Source organism: Phasianus colchicus, chromosome 1 (assembly GCF_987193195.1).
Source record: "Phasianus colchicus chromosome 1, bPhaCol1.hap1.1, whole genome shotgun sequence".
In the NCBI taxonomy this organism is placed as follows: Eukaryota; Metazoa; Chordata; class Aves; order Galliformes; family Phasianidae; genus Phasianus; species Phasianus colchicus.
This window is the reverse complement of record NC_143436.1, coordinates 118,488,703-118,502,178: the sequence shown is the minus strand read 5'-3', so window position 1 is coordinate 118,502,178 and position 13,476 is coordinate 118,488,703. Positions and strand designations below refer to the sequence as shown.

Here is a 13,476-nt window from a genome sequence, read left to right as displayed (position 1 = left end):
ATATAAAATATAAAAGCTGAAATTCCTTACATATGTAAGAAATAAGAAATTGCTCTTGGAAGTATGGCATAATTTCTTGCAATTGCTTGTGAACATGTGAACATCCTGACTTTCTATATAACCTGTGTTTAAAAAAGACAGATACTGAAATCATTTAATGCTCTTATAAGAGAGGTCTATTTATTTCCTAGTACCAGAATGACCCCATGCCGACACAAAAAACTTAACACCACTTTGCAGCTTACTTTATTCTTTCTAGCACTGGATAGAAGTGTGTCATCAATGAGGAAAAAGTTCTATCCCCCTTCCTTCTCTGGCTGTACTCTTTTGAATCTTTTACTGTATGAACAGACATGACAATGCATCTATCCACATCTGTCTCTTGGAAAGCACTGTGCAAAGAGCTCTGTAATATTTTGGTACTTCCTATGAGAATTCCATACTCTTCTGCTTCACCGGAATTAACATTGCCCCTGTGAGGATTTTTATGTAATCCTGGCCATGTCCTCATTTTCCCACTTCAACCAAGCACACCTGAGGCTCCCTCAGTACAACTGAGAGATCTGTACATACTCTTTCTTTAGAAATACACAGGAGATACATTTTCTTCATGGTTTGATATCGTCACTCTGTAACTGCTAGTGGCATACAGGGGAGAAGAAGAGACATTCATTTCCCTACTGGAACTGAGCCTAATGTTTCAACAGAAGGGAAATTACCAGTTCATGGTCCAAATCAACAGATCCGCCTCTCATGATATCACTATGTTGAAGTGAGTTCTCTGTCTGAAGACTTTTTTTTTTTTGTTCCCTCATTTTATCCTTATTTAAATATGTAATCTTTTTAAGTATATAATACTATTATACTATAATACCATTCAGTAAATTCACATACACACTAGGAGAGCATGAATTCCTTGTGCTACCCCTGAAGGATATTCAATAGATGGGTGTCTTAGTTTCAGAGAAGCCTTTGTTACTGAGTACCTCTTCAGTTTCATTCCCTCGATATTTCTTATAGTGAAACAACTAAGTTTAATATGTATCAAAATACTTCACCTGAGGAGAAAAGCCTGAACATCAGAAGATCTACTCATTTAGTTACTGTGAGCACAGTGAAGCATATTAAGAGGCATCCACCTTTATTAAAGAAACTTCAGGCTAAGTCAAGCAGCAGATATTCTCAGAATTTCCAGCATTAGTGTAAAACAACTGAAGATGGATAAGGAAAGGAAGATCATCCCTAAATTGAAGGATGGATGGATGGATGGATGGATGGATGGATGGACGGATGGAAGGAAGGAAATCCTTATCAGTAGATATCATTAGAAAGCGCCCATATTCAGACTGACCCAGAAGATCTGGAAAGAAAAAAAAGTAATTTGTGTTTCATTCAGAAATCAGAACATTGAATTTTTAATTCAATATAATGTGTTGCTCGTTCTAAAGGACCATTGTTTCTTTCTTAAGAGCTGGAGAACTGGAGCACAAACTGGAAAAAAAAAAAAAAAAAGTGATTTGTAACTATGAAACTGAAGTTTAGGAAAAAAAATATCAAGATAGGATTACTTATGTTCTGCTTTTGAGTTCAATGTCTTCTCAGAATTAATAGTGCAATCAATTCCAATGCCATATGCAGTCTATCAGCGCTCCTGGTTAACTGGAGAGGTCCCAGAAGATTGGAGACTTGCTGATGTGACTCCCATCTTCAAGAAGGGCCGTAAGGAGGATCTGGGGAACTACAGGCCTGTCAGCCTGATCTCGGTACCAGGGAAAGTCATGGAGCAAATTATTTTGGGTGAGATCACACGGCACGTGCGTGGTGTCCAGGGGATCAGGCCCAGCCAGCACGGGTTCATGAAAGGCAGGTTGTGCTTGACCAACCTCATCTTCTTCTACAACTGGGTGACCAGACTGGTAGATGAGGGAAAGGCTGTTGATGCAGTCTACCTGGACTTTGCCAAAGCCTTTGACATGGTCTCTCACAGGCTTCTTCTGGGGAAACTGGCTGCCCGTGGCCTGGACAGGTACACACTCCTTTGGGTAAGAAACTGGCTAGAGGGCTGTGCTCAATGGGTGCTGGTTAATGGAGTGAAGTCCAGATGCTGACCCGTTTCAAGTGGTCGGTACTTGGGCATATCTTGTTTAATATCTTTATCGATGACCTAGATGAGGGGATTGAGTGTACCCTCAGTAAGTTTGGAGATGACACCAAGTTGGGAGGTGGTGTTGATCTGCCTGAGGGTAGAGAGGCCCTTCAGAGGGACTTAGATAAGCTGGATCACTGGGTTGAGATGAATGGGATGAGGTTCAACAAGGCCAAGTGCTGGGTCCAGCACTTTGGCCATAATAACCCCATGCAGCGCTATAGGCTTGGGGACGAGTGGCTGGATGATTGTGAAGAGGAAAGGGACCTGGGGATGTTGGTTGATGCTTGGCTGAACATGAGCCAACAGTGTGCCCAGGTGGCCAAAAGGGCCAACGGCATCCTGGCCTGCATTATAAATAGGGTGGCCAGGAGGAGAAGGGAGGTAATCACGCCCCTGTACTCAGCACTGGTGAGGCCGCACCTCGAGTACTGTGTTCAGTTTTGGGCCCCTCACTACAGGAAAGACATTGGGGCCCTGGAGTGTGCCCAGAGAAGGGCAACAAAACTGGTGAGGCGTCTGGAGCACAAGTCTTATGAGGAGCGGCTGAGGGAGCTGGGATTGTTTAGTTTGGAGAAGAGGAGGCTCAGGGGAGACCTCATTGCACTCTACAACTTCCTGAAGGGAGGTTGTGGTGAAGAGGGATTTGGCTTCTTCTTCCAAGCAACGAAAAGGACCTGGGGAAATGGCCGTAAGTTGTACCAGAAGAGGTTTAGGTTCGGCTTAAGGAAGAACTTTTTCTCTCAGAGAGTGGTCAGGCACTGGAATGGCCTGCCAAGGAAGGTGGTGGAGTCTCTGGCAGTGTTCAAGAGGAGTCTGGACAAGAAGCTGCGAGATATGGTTTAGTAGCTTGTGGTAGCAGTGGTAGTGTGAAGACAGTTGGACTAGATGATCTTGCAGGTCGTTTCCAACCTTGTGATTCTATGATCCTACGATTCTATGATTCAGTTGCCAGTGTCTTGAACACTAATATGTTGTCAAAAAATATCATTTTTCATCCTCTGTTTCCTCTTGCTCTAGTATCCTCTTTTCCTTTTCCACATCTATTTCTTCTTCTTTTTTTTTCTTCACCTTCTGTATTTTTCTAGACAAGAGCTTGTGGTAAGTGTAGACTACTCTTTTCCACTCTCTGGTATAGTAAGAAAAGAGCATACACTAATCTCTTATAAAGTAAAACCACAACATTATAACATTTAATAAAAATGATTTGTTCTATAAATATTTACCGGAAACCCAAAGAGTATCATTAATTGTAATGGCAATATTACTTGTAATTATTATTTATTCTACTGTACTAGGCATTGTGAAGATTTTTGTCAAATATCAAAAGTGGAGGAGACAGTTTATAATTCCAGTTTGAATTGAAAGGCAACTAAAAAAAAATAAAAAGGCAAAATGCAATACATAAGTTTGTTAAGCAAATGTCTTATTTTGCAGGACCTTGCAAGGTCCTGCAACTGGACTGGGACAATACCAAGCACAGACAGTTGGGTGGAGAATGGCATGAGAGCAGTCCAGAGAGAAGGGTTTGATCGTGTCAGATGATGTAAGTCTCAAAGTGAGCTGGCAGGGTGCATTTGCAGCCCAGAAGGCCAACCGTATTCTGGGTTGCATCAAGAATAGCAGAGCCAGGGAGGTGATCCTGCCCCTCTACTCTGCTCTCATGAAACCCCACCAGTACTGCATCCAGTTTTTGGGCCCTCAACTCAAGAAGAACTTGGAGCTGTCAGAACAGATCCAGAGGAGGGTGAGGAATTTGATCACAAGTCTGGAGCACCTCCCCTGTGAGGACAGGATGAGAGAGTATATGAAGGGGGCCTACAGGAAAGCTGGGGAGGAACTTTTTATGAAGACGTGTAGTGACAGGTTGAGTGCAAATGACTTAAAACTGGAAGAGGGTAGATTTAGACAACATATTAGGAAGAAATCCTTTACTGTGAGGGTGGTGAGACACTGAAACAGGCTGCCCAGCAAGGTTGTGGATGCCCCTGCCCTAGAGGTGTATAAGGCTAGGCTGGATAGGCCTTTGAGCAACCTAGTGGCAGGTGTCCCTGCCTATAGCAGGGGGGTTGGAACTAGCTGATCTTAAAGATCCCTCCAACCCAAACCCATTCTACAGTTCTATGATTCTATGATAATATCCTCTGACAGCTATTGTAAGCCCTGAGCAGTTTACATACATAACATGACAAGAGAGAGCTTTGAGAAAATCAGTGACATAGATCTCAGAGTATTTTAAAAGAAAAGCTCCTAGAAAGGCCCAAAGAGAAGACAACAATATGCTTATTTGTCATGTGAAAGGCTGGAAACAATGCCTGGACATTGATCGCCTGGTGAGTAATCGCTTTATTGCTCTACATACAATTAAAATTTTCTCAGTCCACACTGGATTTTGGTATTGTTGTTCACTGTATCTCTGATATGAGGAATTCTTATTAGAATGAAGTTCATGAATTTTGAACTGACTCTGATTAGAAATTTTAGCTGACACATCAAGAGATTTTGCCATAAGGATGGGGGCTGGACATGTTTGTACAAGTGAAAATTAAGATGAAAAGTAATCCAGGGTTCTAGAAAGGAATCTTAGTGATGTGCTACAAAAATTTTGGGACTACTTCTACAGCATTTGAAGAATTAGCAGAGTTAGAATGGGATAGAAACATAGGAGCTCAAAGAAGACCAAAATTAAAAACAAAATATGACTTGCGGGCTCAAGGTCAGCTCAGATAATAAATCAAGAAACATGAGAACAGAATATTGATTCTGAATTTTTCCCGAGAGACACTTACGAAAGACATTGAAGACAGCCAAATGTTTCGTAACAGGATAGGTTAGCCTATGTGTTTGCTCCCTGATATGAGGTGGGAGAAAAAACAAAAACAAAAACAAAAAAAACTTAAACAGTGCTTAAGAGTTTTCAAATTTACCTGCAGGCAGTCAGCAACTATGATTTAAGCCAAAGAAAAGAGGAAACACAATGAGAAAAAAACAATATATAATTTAATTCCACTGGAGTAAAATTTATCATCATTGTCCCTCCTGTTTCTAACCTTGCTATAAATATTATTCCATAGACAATCTCTATCATTTTCCTAACAATGTCTCCTGTAGAAGGATTTTTAAAAAGCAACTAGACTGGTTGCTTATATCTCAAATATATATATATATGTATATATATACACTTTGGAGGATCTCAAATATATATATATATATATCAAATATATATATATACACTTTGGAGGAAAAGCATTTTAATAAGCCTGAAATATAACAATTTTTTTTAATCAAAAGATGCTCTTGAAAGTTGAGCATCCTTTTTTCAAGTCTAAGAAGGAAGCTGTGAGCCCTTATTTGGACTTCATATTCCAGGCTTTTCATTATCTAAAAACCCGAATGGCAGGAAAAATCTTTATTGGCGCTTTTGAATGACTTGCTTGCCAATCTCCTGCAATGACTGAGGTCAGTAAATATAGCATAACATTATGACTCTACCTGATCAAAAAGTGTCTAATCCCTGGTTATTTTTTATTGTTCAGTTATCAGGATGTAAACAATGTGCAAGTCTTACAGTTCCTGTCAGTCTTTGTAGTGTCCACAGAATTCAGTCCAGTTTATCACTGTTTTTCTTGTATTGAAATCCCAAAACCAGATACAGTATCCAGAGTTGGCCTCATGAATGCTGGCTAGTGAGGGGAAATCACTTCTTTGATCTGCTTGATGTCCTGCTGTTTATTGTAATCATCCCTGCTGCCAGGGCTCTTATGGCCCAGAGCCCTTTCTGCAGAGTTGCCCTCTGGCCCCTCAATTCTCATCCCTCAGCACTGCCTGGCAGTCTTTACTCTTGCCCCTGTTGAACTGCAAAGTTTCATTGGCCCATTCCCAGTGGTTGACTAAGACTGAATGTCAAACATGCCTTCAGGGATTTCAATCAGTTGTTCTGATTTCATGTTGTCTGCAAAACTCTTGAATTCTTGCATCTAGGTCAGTGTTATTTATTTATTTATTTTCAGCAGGACAAACCTTGGGACAGAGCCTCACTACTCACTTTCAGGCACAGTATGCCCTTTTAACCTCTACCCTCTGAATATTCAAACAGGTTTTTTAGCCATCCAATTTGATTGATAAGTTTTTCCCTCACTGCTAATTTTCTTCACTGGAAAACATTTATATTTTTCAGTGTGCTTTGAACAAAATGTGTGAAGAGCATCTATGTCATCTGATATACAAATATTGGCACTTCTTATGTCCTCACCCGTGTTTGCAGTACCAAGCCCTGGGGAACACCACTCGTGACTGGCAGCCAACTGGATTTAACTGCATAGACCACAACTCTTTGGGCCCGGCCGTCCAGCCAATGTTTCACCCAGTGGAGCATATGCCCATCCAAACCACGGGCAGCCAGCTTTTCCATGAGGATGTTGTGGGGGACAGTGTCAAAGGCCTTACTAAAGTCCCATAGACCACACCGACAGCCTTACTTCATTCACTAAGTGGATCACCTTGTTATAGAATGAAATCAGGTTTGTCAGAAAGGATCTGCCATTTGTAAACCCATGCTCGATGCATTCAACTATGTCTTGTTGAACTTCTTCCCACTGGCCTCGGTCCAGCAATCCGACCTGTCCACATCCTTCTGTTGTGCCTTTTAACCGTTGGGCGGATCACCACTTCTTCCCAACTTGGTGCCATCTGCAAACTTACTGAGGCTGTACTCAATCTCCTCATCCAGATCATCAGTAAAGGCTTTAAGCGGGATGGACCATAGTACCCTGGAGAACACCACTCATGATCAATTACCAGTTGGATTTAATTCCATTCACCACCACTCACTTGGCCCAGATCTTGGACCAGTTCTTTACACAGCAATGAGCGTACAGTTGCCAGCTTCCACAGAAATATACTGTGGGAGACAGTGTCAAAGGCTTTCCTAAAGTATAGGTAGATGTGACATTGTACTTCTTGCTCCCCTCCCCAGCCTGGTTGTTATGCCCAAGGACTAGTGCATGGCTGTCCAACCTTCTCACTTTCCTGGATCACAGTGAGCAAACAGGAATTACCATTGCTTATAAAATATATAACAAACAAACAACCGTTTTTTTTTTTTATATATTTTTATTACAACATTAAAAAAGCAACAAAATTGTGGGATATTTGACCTTGTTTTTGTAAAACAAATGCATTGAGCTGATTCAATGACAGTGGTTGCGATTCCTAGTGAGTTCTCCTGGTGTTTGTCAGATAGTTTTGACTTAGTATTACTTTTCTCATAATTCATCCTTGACAATAATTTCTCAAAATATACATAGTGCCAAAAAGTGATGATGTGAATAAGGTGTGACTGTGAAGCAAGGGATATTTTTCTCTGGAAAGGAAGGGCTTGTGAATCTGGTAAAGAGACATGATTAACTTTTTTCTTTGAGATGAATGTCTGAGTGAAACTCCATTCACTCCACGTGAAAATTTGCAAGTAATATATTTATGCCAATTGAAAATAGAGTCACAAAAAAAAAAAAAAAAGACTTTCTTTGAAATCTTGAATCCTATTCTCAAATTTAGTTATTAAAGTGGAAAGCACAACTGTGTATTTTCCACTGTGAACATGTATCAATTTTGTAATCAATGAATATACTGATGTTATAATTAAGAAATATACAGGAAGGATAGGCTAAACTGGTTACCAGACTAAAGAAGAAAGGATGGAAAGCTTACTCTTGTTCTGGGCTTGCAGAGAAGACTCCACAAGGAGCAATCTCCAAAAGAAATCCTTCCCTGCTGGTAGTCAGCTCTTAAATGGGGTCTAGGAGAGGTGGAGCCAGGCTTGGAAAATTGCCTTCACCTGTGCTCCCAGGGCTGACACATTGCTCACCTCAGATGGTCAATCAGAGGTTCAGGCTGTGATTCAGCAGTTCCTGTACAGTCAGTGTATCAAAATGCATGAAATTACTTGCCATAACTTGACCTTGCCATAATTTAAGTTTCATTTCAAATGCTGCTATTATCTGAAACATAGCATAAATAAGCTAATTTTCACCTTGAAGACACATATTTAAGTCTTTCAGATGAGCAGTCAAATCCACCAAATACTATAAATCTGTGAGCCATTTTTAATCTTCATGTTCCAGCACAATTTTTTCTTTTGATTCAATGAAGGACTTAATCTTATTTTGCAGTCTTTTTAGCATTTTACCCTGACTTAGCCACCTGCCTTCAGAAAAGTAAATTATGACTTGATAGTCAGCATCCATACTTTTAATGAACTCCTAGAATTGGTGACAATTCAGTCCCTTGGACTTTAAGAATTTTCTAGATTTGATGATGATCGGGCCTCTTGGTGAGACAGAGCTGCTGACATGATGGCGCTGCAGCAGGGGCACTGGCTGTAGTGTGAGTGGTGCTAGGCATGTTGGATGTGCCTGGCCTAGTGCACGCAATGAAGTGCAAAAGATCTTGTCCTTGGGACTAATAGCAACTAAGGTTTCACCACCAGTGCTCAGACACTTGATAGTGGACAGCTGTTTCAATAGATTGAATTCTAAGTTGTATGACTGTAAGTCAATCATCACCTCCCATAAAAGGGAAGTAGCCTAAGAACCCCTTAGAGAGTTCTTAGAAGCAGTTGGCTGCACACTGGAATCTCCCCTTGAGCAGGGACACCTCTTGAGGTTACTTAACACCTGCACAGATACTCATCTGGGTTGTGGTGATGCCTTGCAAACCGATTCTAGATAATTGATTTATTGCTTTTGGATTATACTAGCCTCTCTAAGATTTGAGCTTAGATTCATTATGTACTCCTCACAACCTGTGTACAAAATAGTCAAGGATATCTAACCATTTTGAATCTTGTTAAGTCACCGTTACCGTTGTTTTAATTATCATCTTATATCTGTTTTTTTTCCGCCTTCCTCTTATGAATGAAGTGTGTAGTGCTTCACTCTCCTGTGAATTTAGGCTACGTCAACAGTTTTCTTATGATCCACACTATTGAGTTAAAAAGTCAGCCCTTTATCAACTTGATTATTATGTATTTTCATGCACTTGTAAGTATAACACAAATGATAGAGTAAGAAAGTGAGAGAGACAGAGGAAGGAGAGAGAGAGAATTTGGTATTTTTACAGTGTGCTATGAAAAAACACCCTCACACTTTTTACAAAATGAGAATCAGAAACATCAAACCCCACCTCAGTGGAGGGTTGCATCTTCACTGTACTGTAAATAGAGTCTATTCCAGCCAAAAAATTGGTAAATCCTGTAAATCCCACTACTTGAAAAATTTTAAACATTTCATATTCAGAAGCACATTTTCTGGAAAAGGAAATCAATGTTTTTTTTAGGAACTGTACTTTGAAGCCTGAGATTGTTTTGCAGGGCATTTGAGGAAAAGAAACTGCTGCACTTGCAACAGCTCACGGGAATCACAACCAGCAGTAATGTTAGGCTGGTTAGAACCCTGTCTTGTTGCTAGGCAAAGATTGACCATCTCTGTGAAAATTTAAGGAACATTACCTTTAGTTTACATTTTTATGAACTGCAATTTCCTTCAGGTAATTATATTTTAAGAGCAGAAGATGTCTTAAAAATAGTCCACTGTAAAATTGCTACACTAAATCATTTAAATAACACTTAATGTTGTATCCAACAGGGAGAAGATGTTAGATTTAAAAACCACAGATAAAGTAGATACTTCAAATCTTTAGTTAGGCATCATAAGTTCATTTAAAGTGTGCATGGCATATGCTATACAAGTTTGTAGTTTCAAATATGTTATTTCTATAAAACATAGATAAATAACAATTGGAAAGATAATCAATTTTAAAATTACAACCTGAAAGTCTTAAAACATTACTCATTGCATAGAGACAATATACTACTGGTATGTATTGTATTCAATAATTTTTCACCAGATCTTTTTGATTAAAAGCTAATCAAACAAATCAGTTTGTTTCCTTTACAATACATTGAGTGATCAGTATGATGTCAGTAGCACTGTTTTTGTTTGAAAAATACAGAACATACACAAGAGAAGACACTGCAAATTTATATTAAACCATTTCTCATGCAATTATTTTCAATGAATACAGTTCCTGTCAGAAATATATACATGTGGCTGTAGGTGGCAGAACAGTATAATTCACTGCATTAACTTATGTTACATACTTTGACATGTATTGTATTCAATTTAGAGAGAATGTGTGCAACATTTAAAAATACAAGAGAAATAGGTTTCCTGGGTTAGTTCCAATAGGCTCTGACAAAGCAAGCAGAGAACTGTTATTTTTGTTGTTGTTGTTGTCTGTTTGTTTGTTTTTTCTAACTAGGGCAGCAGAAGCAGCACATTTTATAGCATGATCATTCCCTCATTACACATGGTCAATTTCTACGTATTTATCTATGAAAATCAAGCTCATTGAAAGGAGACACAACCTAAAGTACATGGAAAGAACAATGTATAAATATACATTTTATATAGTTATGTATAGATATATGTATATATAAAACAATACATTATATATACCACTACCTAATACTTAAACTTTATGTTAAAATTAATATATAAAGTTATAATGTTAATGAATATGTTTTGCTAAAAAGAAATATAATTCACCTGGAATTTTTATTAAGTAACTAAATAAAGGCAGAACTAAAACTGTTAAGGTGTTTTTCTAAGAGGATGCTAAAAAATAATTCTGATGTTTTATATGTCAGATATTTTTTGGCACTCTGTGCAATATCTGTGGTAAGCTTTAATTAAAAACATCCTCTTTTCTCATGGAGGATATAGCCTTAGCACTTAGGTCTCTGTCATAACTAGCTGCCATTGACCTTGTAGCATGTTTTGGCTTAAATAACTTTGGATTCACAGCAAGGTATTGTTGTAGTGAGGGTCTGGCGCCCGGAAGATATCGCGTTGTACGGGAAGACAGGGTCCCCCTCCCGATAGCCAATAGCGTTCAGTGCCCAGGTTATATAAGGCTGTTTCTCCCGCCAATAAACGCCATTTGCCGTCCACCACATTGGTGTCAGCGAGCCGATGGACCGAGCGACCTGGGATTGGTCGCCGTGCCGTTCCCGAACCAGGTCGCCACGCCTACGATAGGCAACAAGTGGTGCCGAAACCCGGGATTCGCCTGGACGGGTGAACGGCGGCCGGAGCGGCAGGACCAGCCCGGCGGGGAGGACGCTCCCGGACCAACAAGGAGGATGGAAGTCCTTGTGAAGGTCGTATCGCAGTTAGATAAGCAGTGGGGCATCGATTGTAAGCCCAAAGATTTTACTCTCGCTATTGCGAGGCTTTTGCGAATTGGGGTCATTGACCAGCCGGTGGATATTCTCCACCTTGAAGTGTGGGATAAATGCACTAAAGCGTTAACTGAGGAGACGATGTCCTCGGGCTGTGGGAGAAGCCTAGAGTCGTGGGGGAGAGTCGCGCGGGCCCTGCGCAGGGCCATGCGGGAGCGGGAGAGCTGGAGGGCGGCAGAGAGCCATTTGTCGGCCGCCCCGGGACTGGGAGTCGGGGCGGCCACGCGGAGTTTGCACCCCTCTGACGATGACGTGTCCTCTCAATCGAACCCCGACCCGCCCACGGAGGGACAGAAACGTGCTAAATCCTTCTGGGGTGGGTTAATCGAGGAGGCCAGGGCTGCCGCGGAGAAATCGGAGCCCGAGGAAATTTGGGCTCGACCGCCCCCCTATGCGCCCCAAGATGGCGCCGAGCCAGGAGAGGGAGGGCGGGGGGAGGACGCCCTTGGCGGGAACATCGAGGAGGTGTTAGATAAAGGCGGTGGGAGCGACCGGGAAGGTGAGGGGAGCGTGAGTGAAGGGTGGAAAGCCAATCAGAGCGGCCGTCCGAAGAAAAGCCGCTGTGGGGCGAACATCCCGCTGGGCAGAGGGCGGGACGAACCAAGAGGGAGGGAGCGGCCTGCCCGCAAGGGAGGCGGGCGGGGCCGGAGCTTAACAAAAAGGTACGAGAAACCGGAAGTGGCCGCTCAGTCGGGCTCTGACTCCGGGTCAGACACTGGCTGCGACGAGTGGTTCGCAGTTGACTTAAACTCGGAGGAGGAGGGAACGAATACGAACAGAGTTAAGAGCCGAAATATTCCCATCCAAATTAAAGAGAAACCGCGAGGGGGAGAAATCCCTCTTACAGACTGGAGGAAAATAAAGATTGCATGTGCTGACTGGGCCCCATCGGCCAAACTAGCATTCCCAGTCCGGGTGATGGATGGGGGACAGAGGGTCCACTCACCGATAAACCCTAGGGATATACAAGCAATTGTTAAGGCAATTGCAGATAAAGGGCTTAACTCAGCTATGGTCTCCACCCTTATAGATGGTGTTTTTGGGGGAGACAATATGCTCCCATTTGACATAAAACAAACCTGTAGACTAATTTTTGACGGAGCAGGGATGATTGTTTTTAAACAAGAATGGGAAGATAACTGTGCAAGACAACTAGCTCAAGTAACTGGGGCGGATCACCCGCTACATGGCTCCAGCCTGCAGCGGCTGATGGGTACAGACCCAACAATGATTACCCCCCAAGCACAGGCCCTGGGCCTCCAGGCCCATGAAGTTATGACAATTACTTGTGCAGCCAGGGATGCTATTTGCACAGCCTCTAAAGTTATTGTTAAGCCATTGCCATGGTCCACCATAAGACAAAATGGAAGCGAGAGCTTTACACAATTTGTAAATTGCCTCCAGGCAGCAGTCGACTCCTCGACCCTGCCTGCGGAAGTGAAAGGCCCGGTTGCCACCAAGGTGGCCCACAAGAGCGTGCTGGCCACAGGCGGCGTGACCAGCCCGGCACAGTGGTGCTGCACAAGATCCGCCGCTACCAGAAGTCCACGGAGCTGCTGATCTGCAAGCTGCCCTTCCAGTGCCTGGTGTGCGAGATCACGCAGGACTTCAAGACCGACCTGCGCTTCCAGAGCCCAGCTGTAGGCGAGCGAGGCCTACCTGGTGAGGCTCTTCGAGGACATCCAGCTTACCTGGCGCATCCATGGGGAGTGCACCTGAGGCCACAGCCCATCCGCCTTTTTCTTCCGATTAACATCATGTTGGTAGAGCACCAACAACTGTTATAAGAATGTTCTTGTTCAGAGCACCTTATGTTTTCTATTTGAGTTTTCTACCTTATGTTTTCTATTCGAGTTTTCTATTGAAGATTGTTCTATTTGAGTTTTCTATTGAAGATTGTTATATATTGTTATATTTTACCTAATTTAATTGTGCATAGGGAGGGGGGATATGTTGTAGTGAGGGTCTGGCGCCCGGAAGATATCGCGTTGTACGGGAAGACAGGGTCCCCCTCCCGATAGCCAATAGC

The 13,476-nt window shown here is 42.1% G+C and overlaps 1 protein-coding gene across 1 annotated transcript; it reads left to right on the top strand.

Moving 5' to 3' along the window:
* Positions 1-4,735: 4,735 nt before the first annotated feature.
* On the top strand, positions 4,736-13,176 carry LOC149919983 (uncharacterized). Its single transcript, XM_090141963.1, has 2 exons — positions 4,736-4,862; positions 11,011-13,176. Exons 1-2 carry the CDS (start codon positions 4,736-4,738, stop codon positions 13,005-13,007), a joined length of 2,124 nt encoding a protein of 707 aa, XP_089998089.1. The 3' UTR covers positions 13,008-13,176.
* Positions 13,177-13,476: the final 300 nt, after the last annotated feature.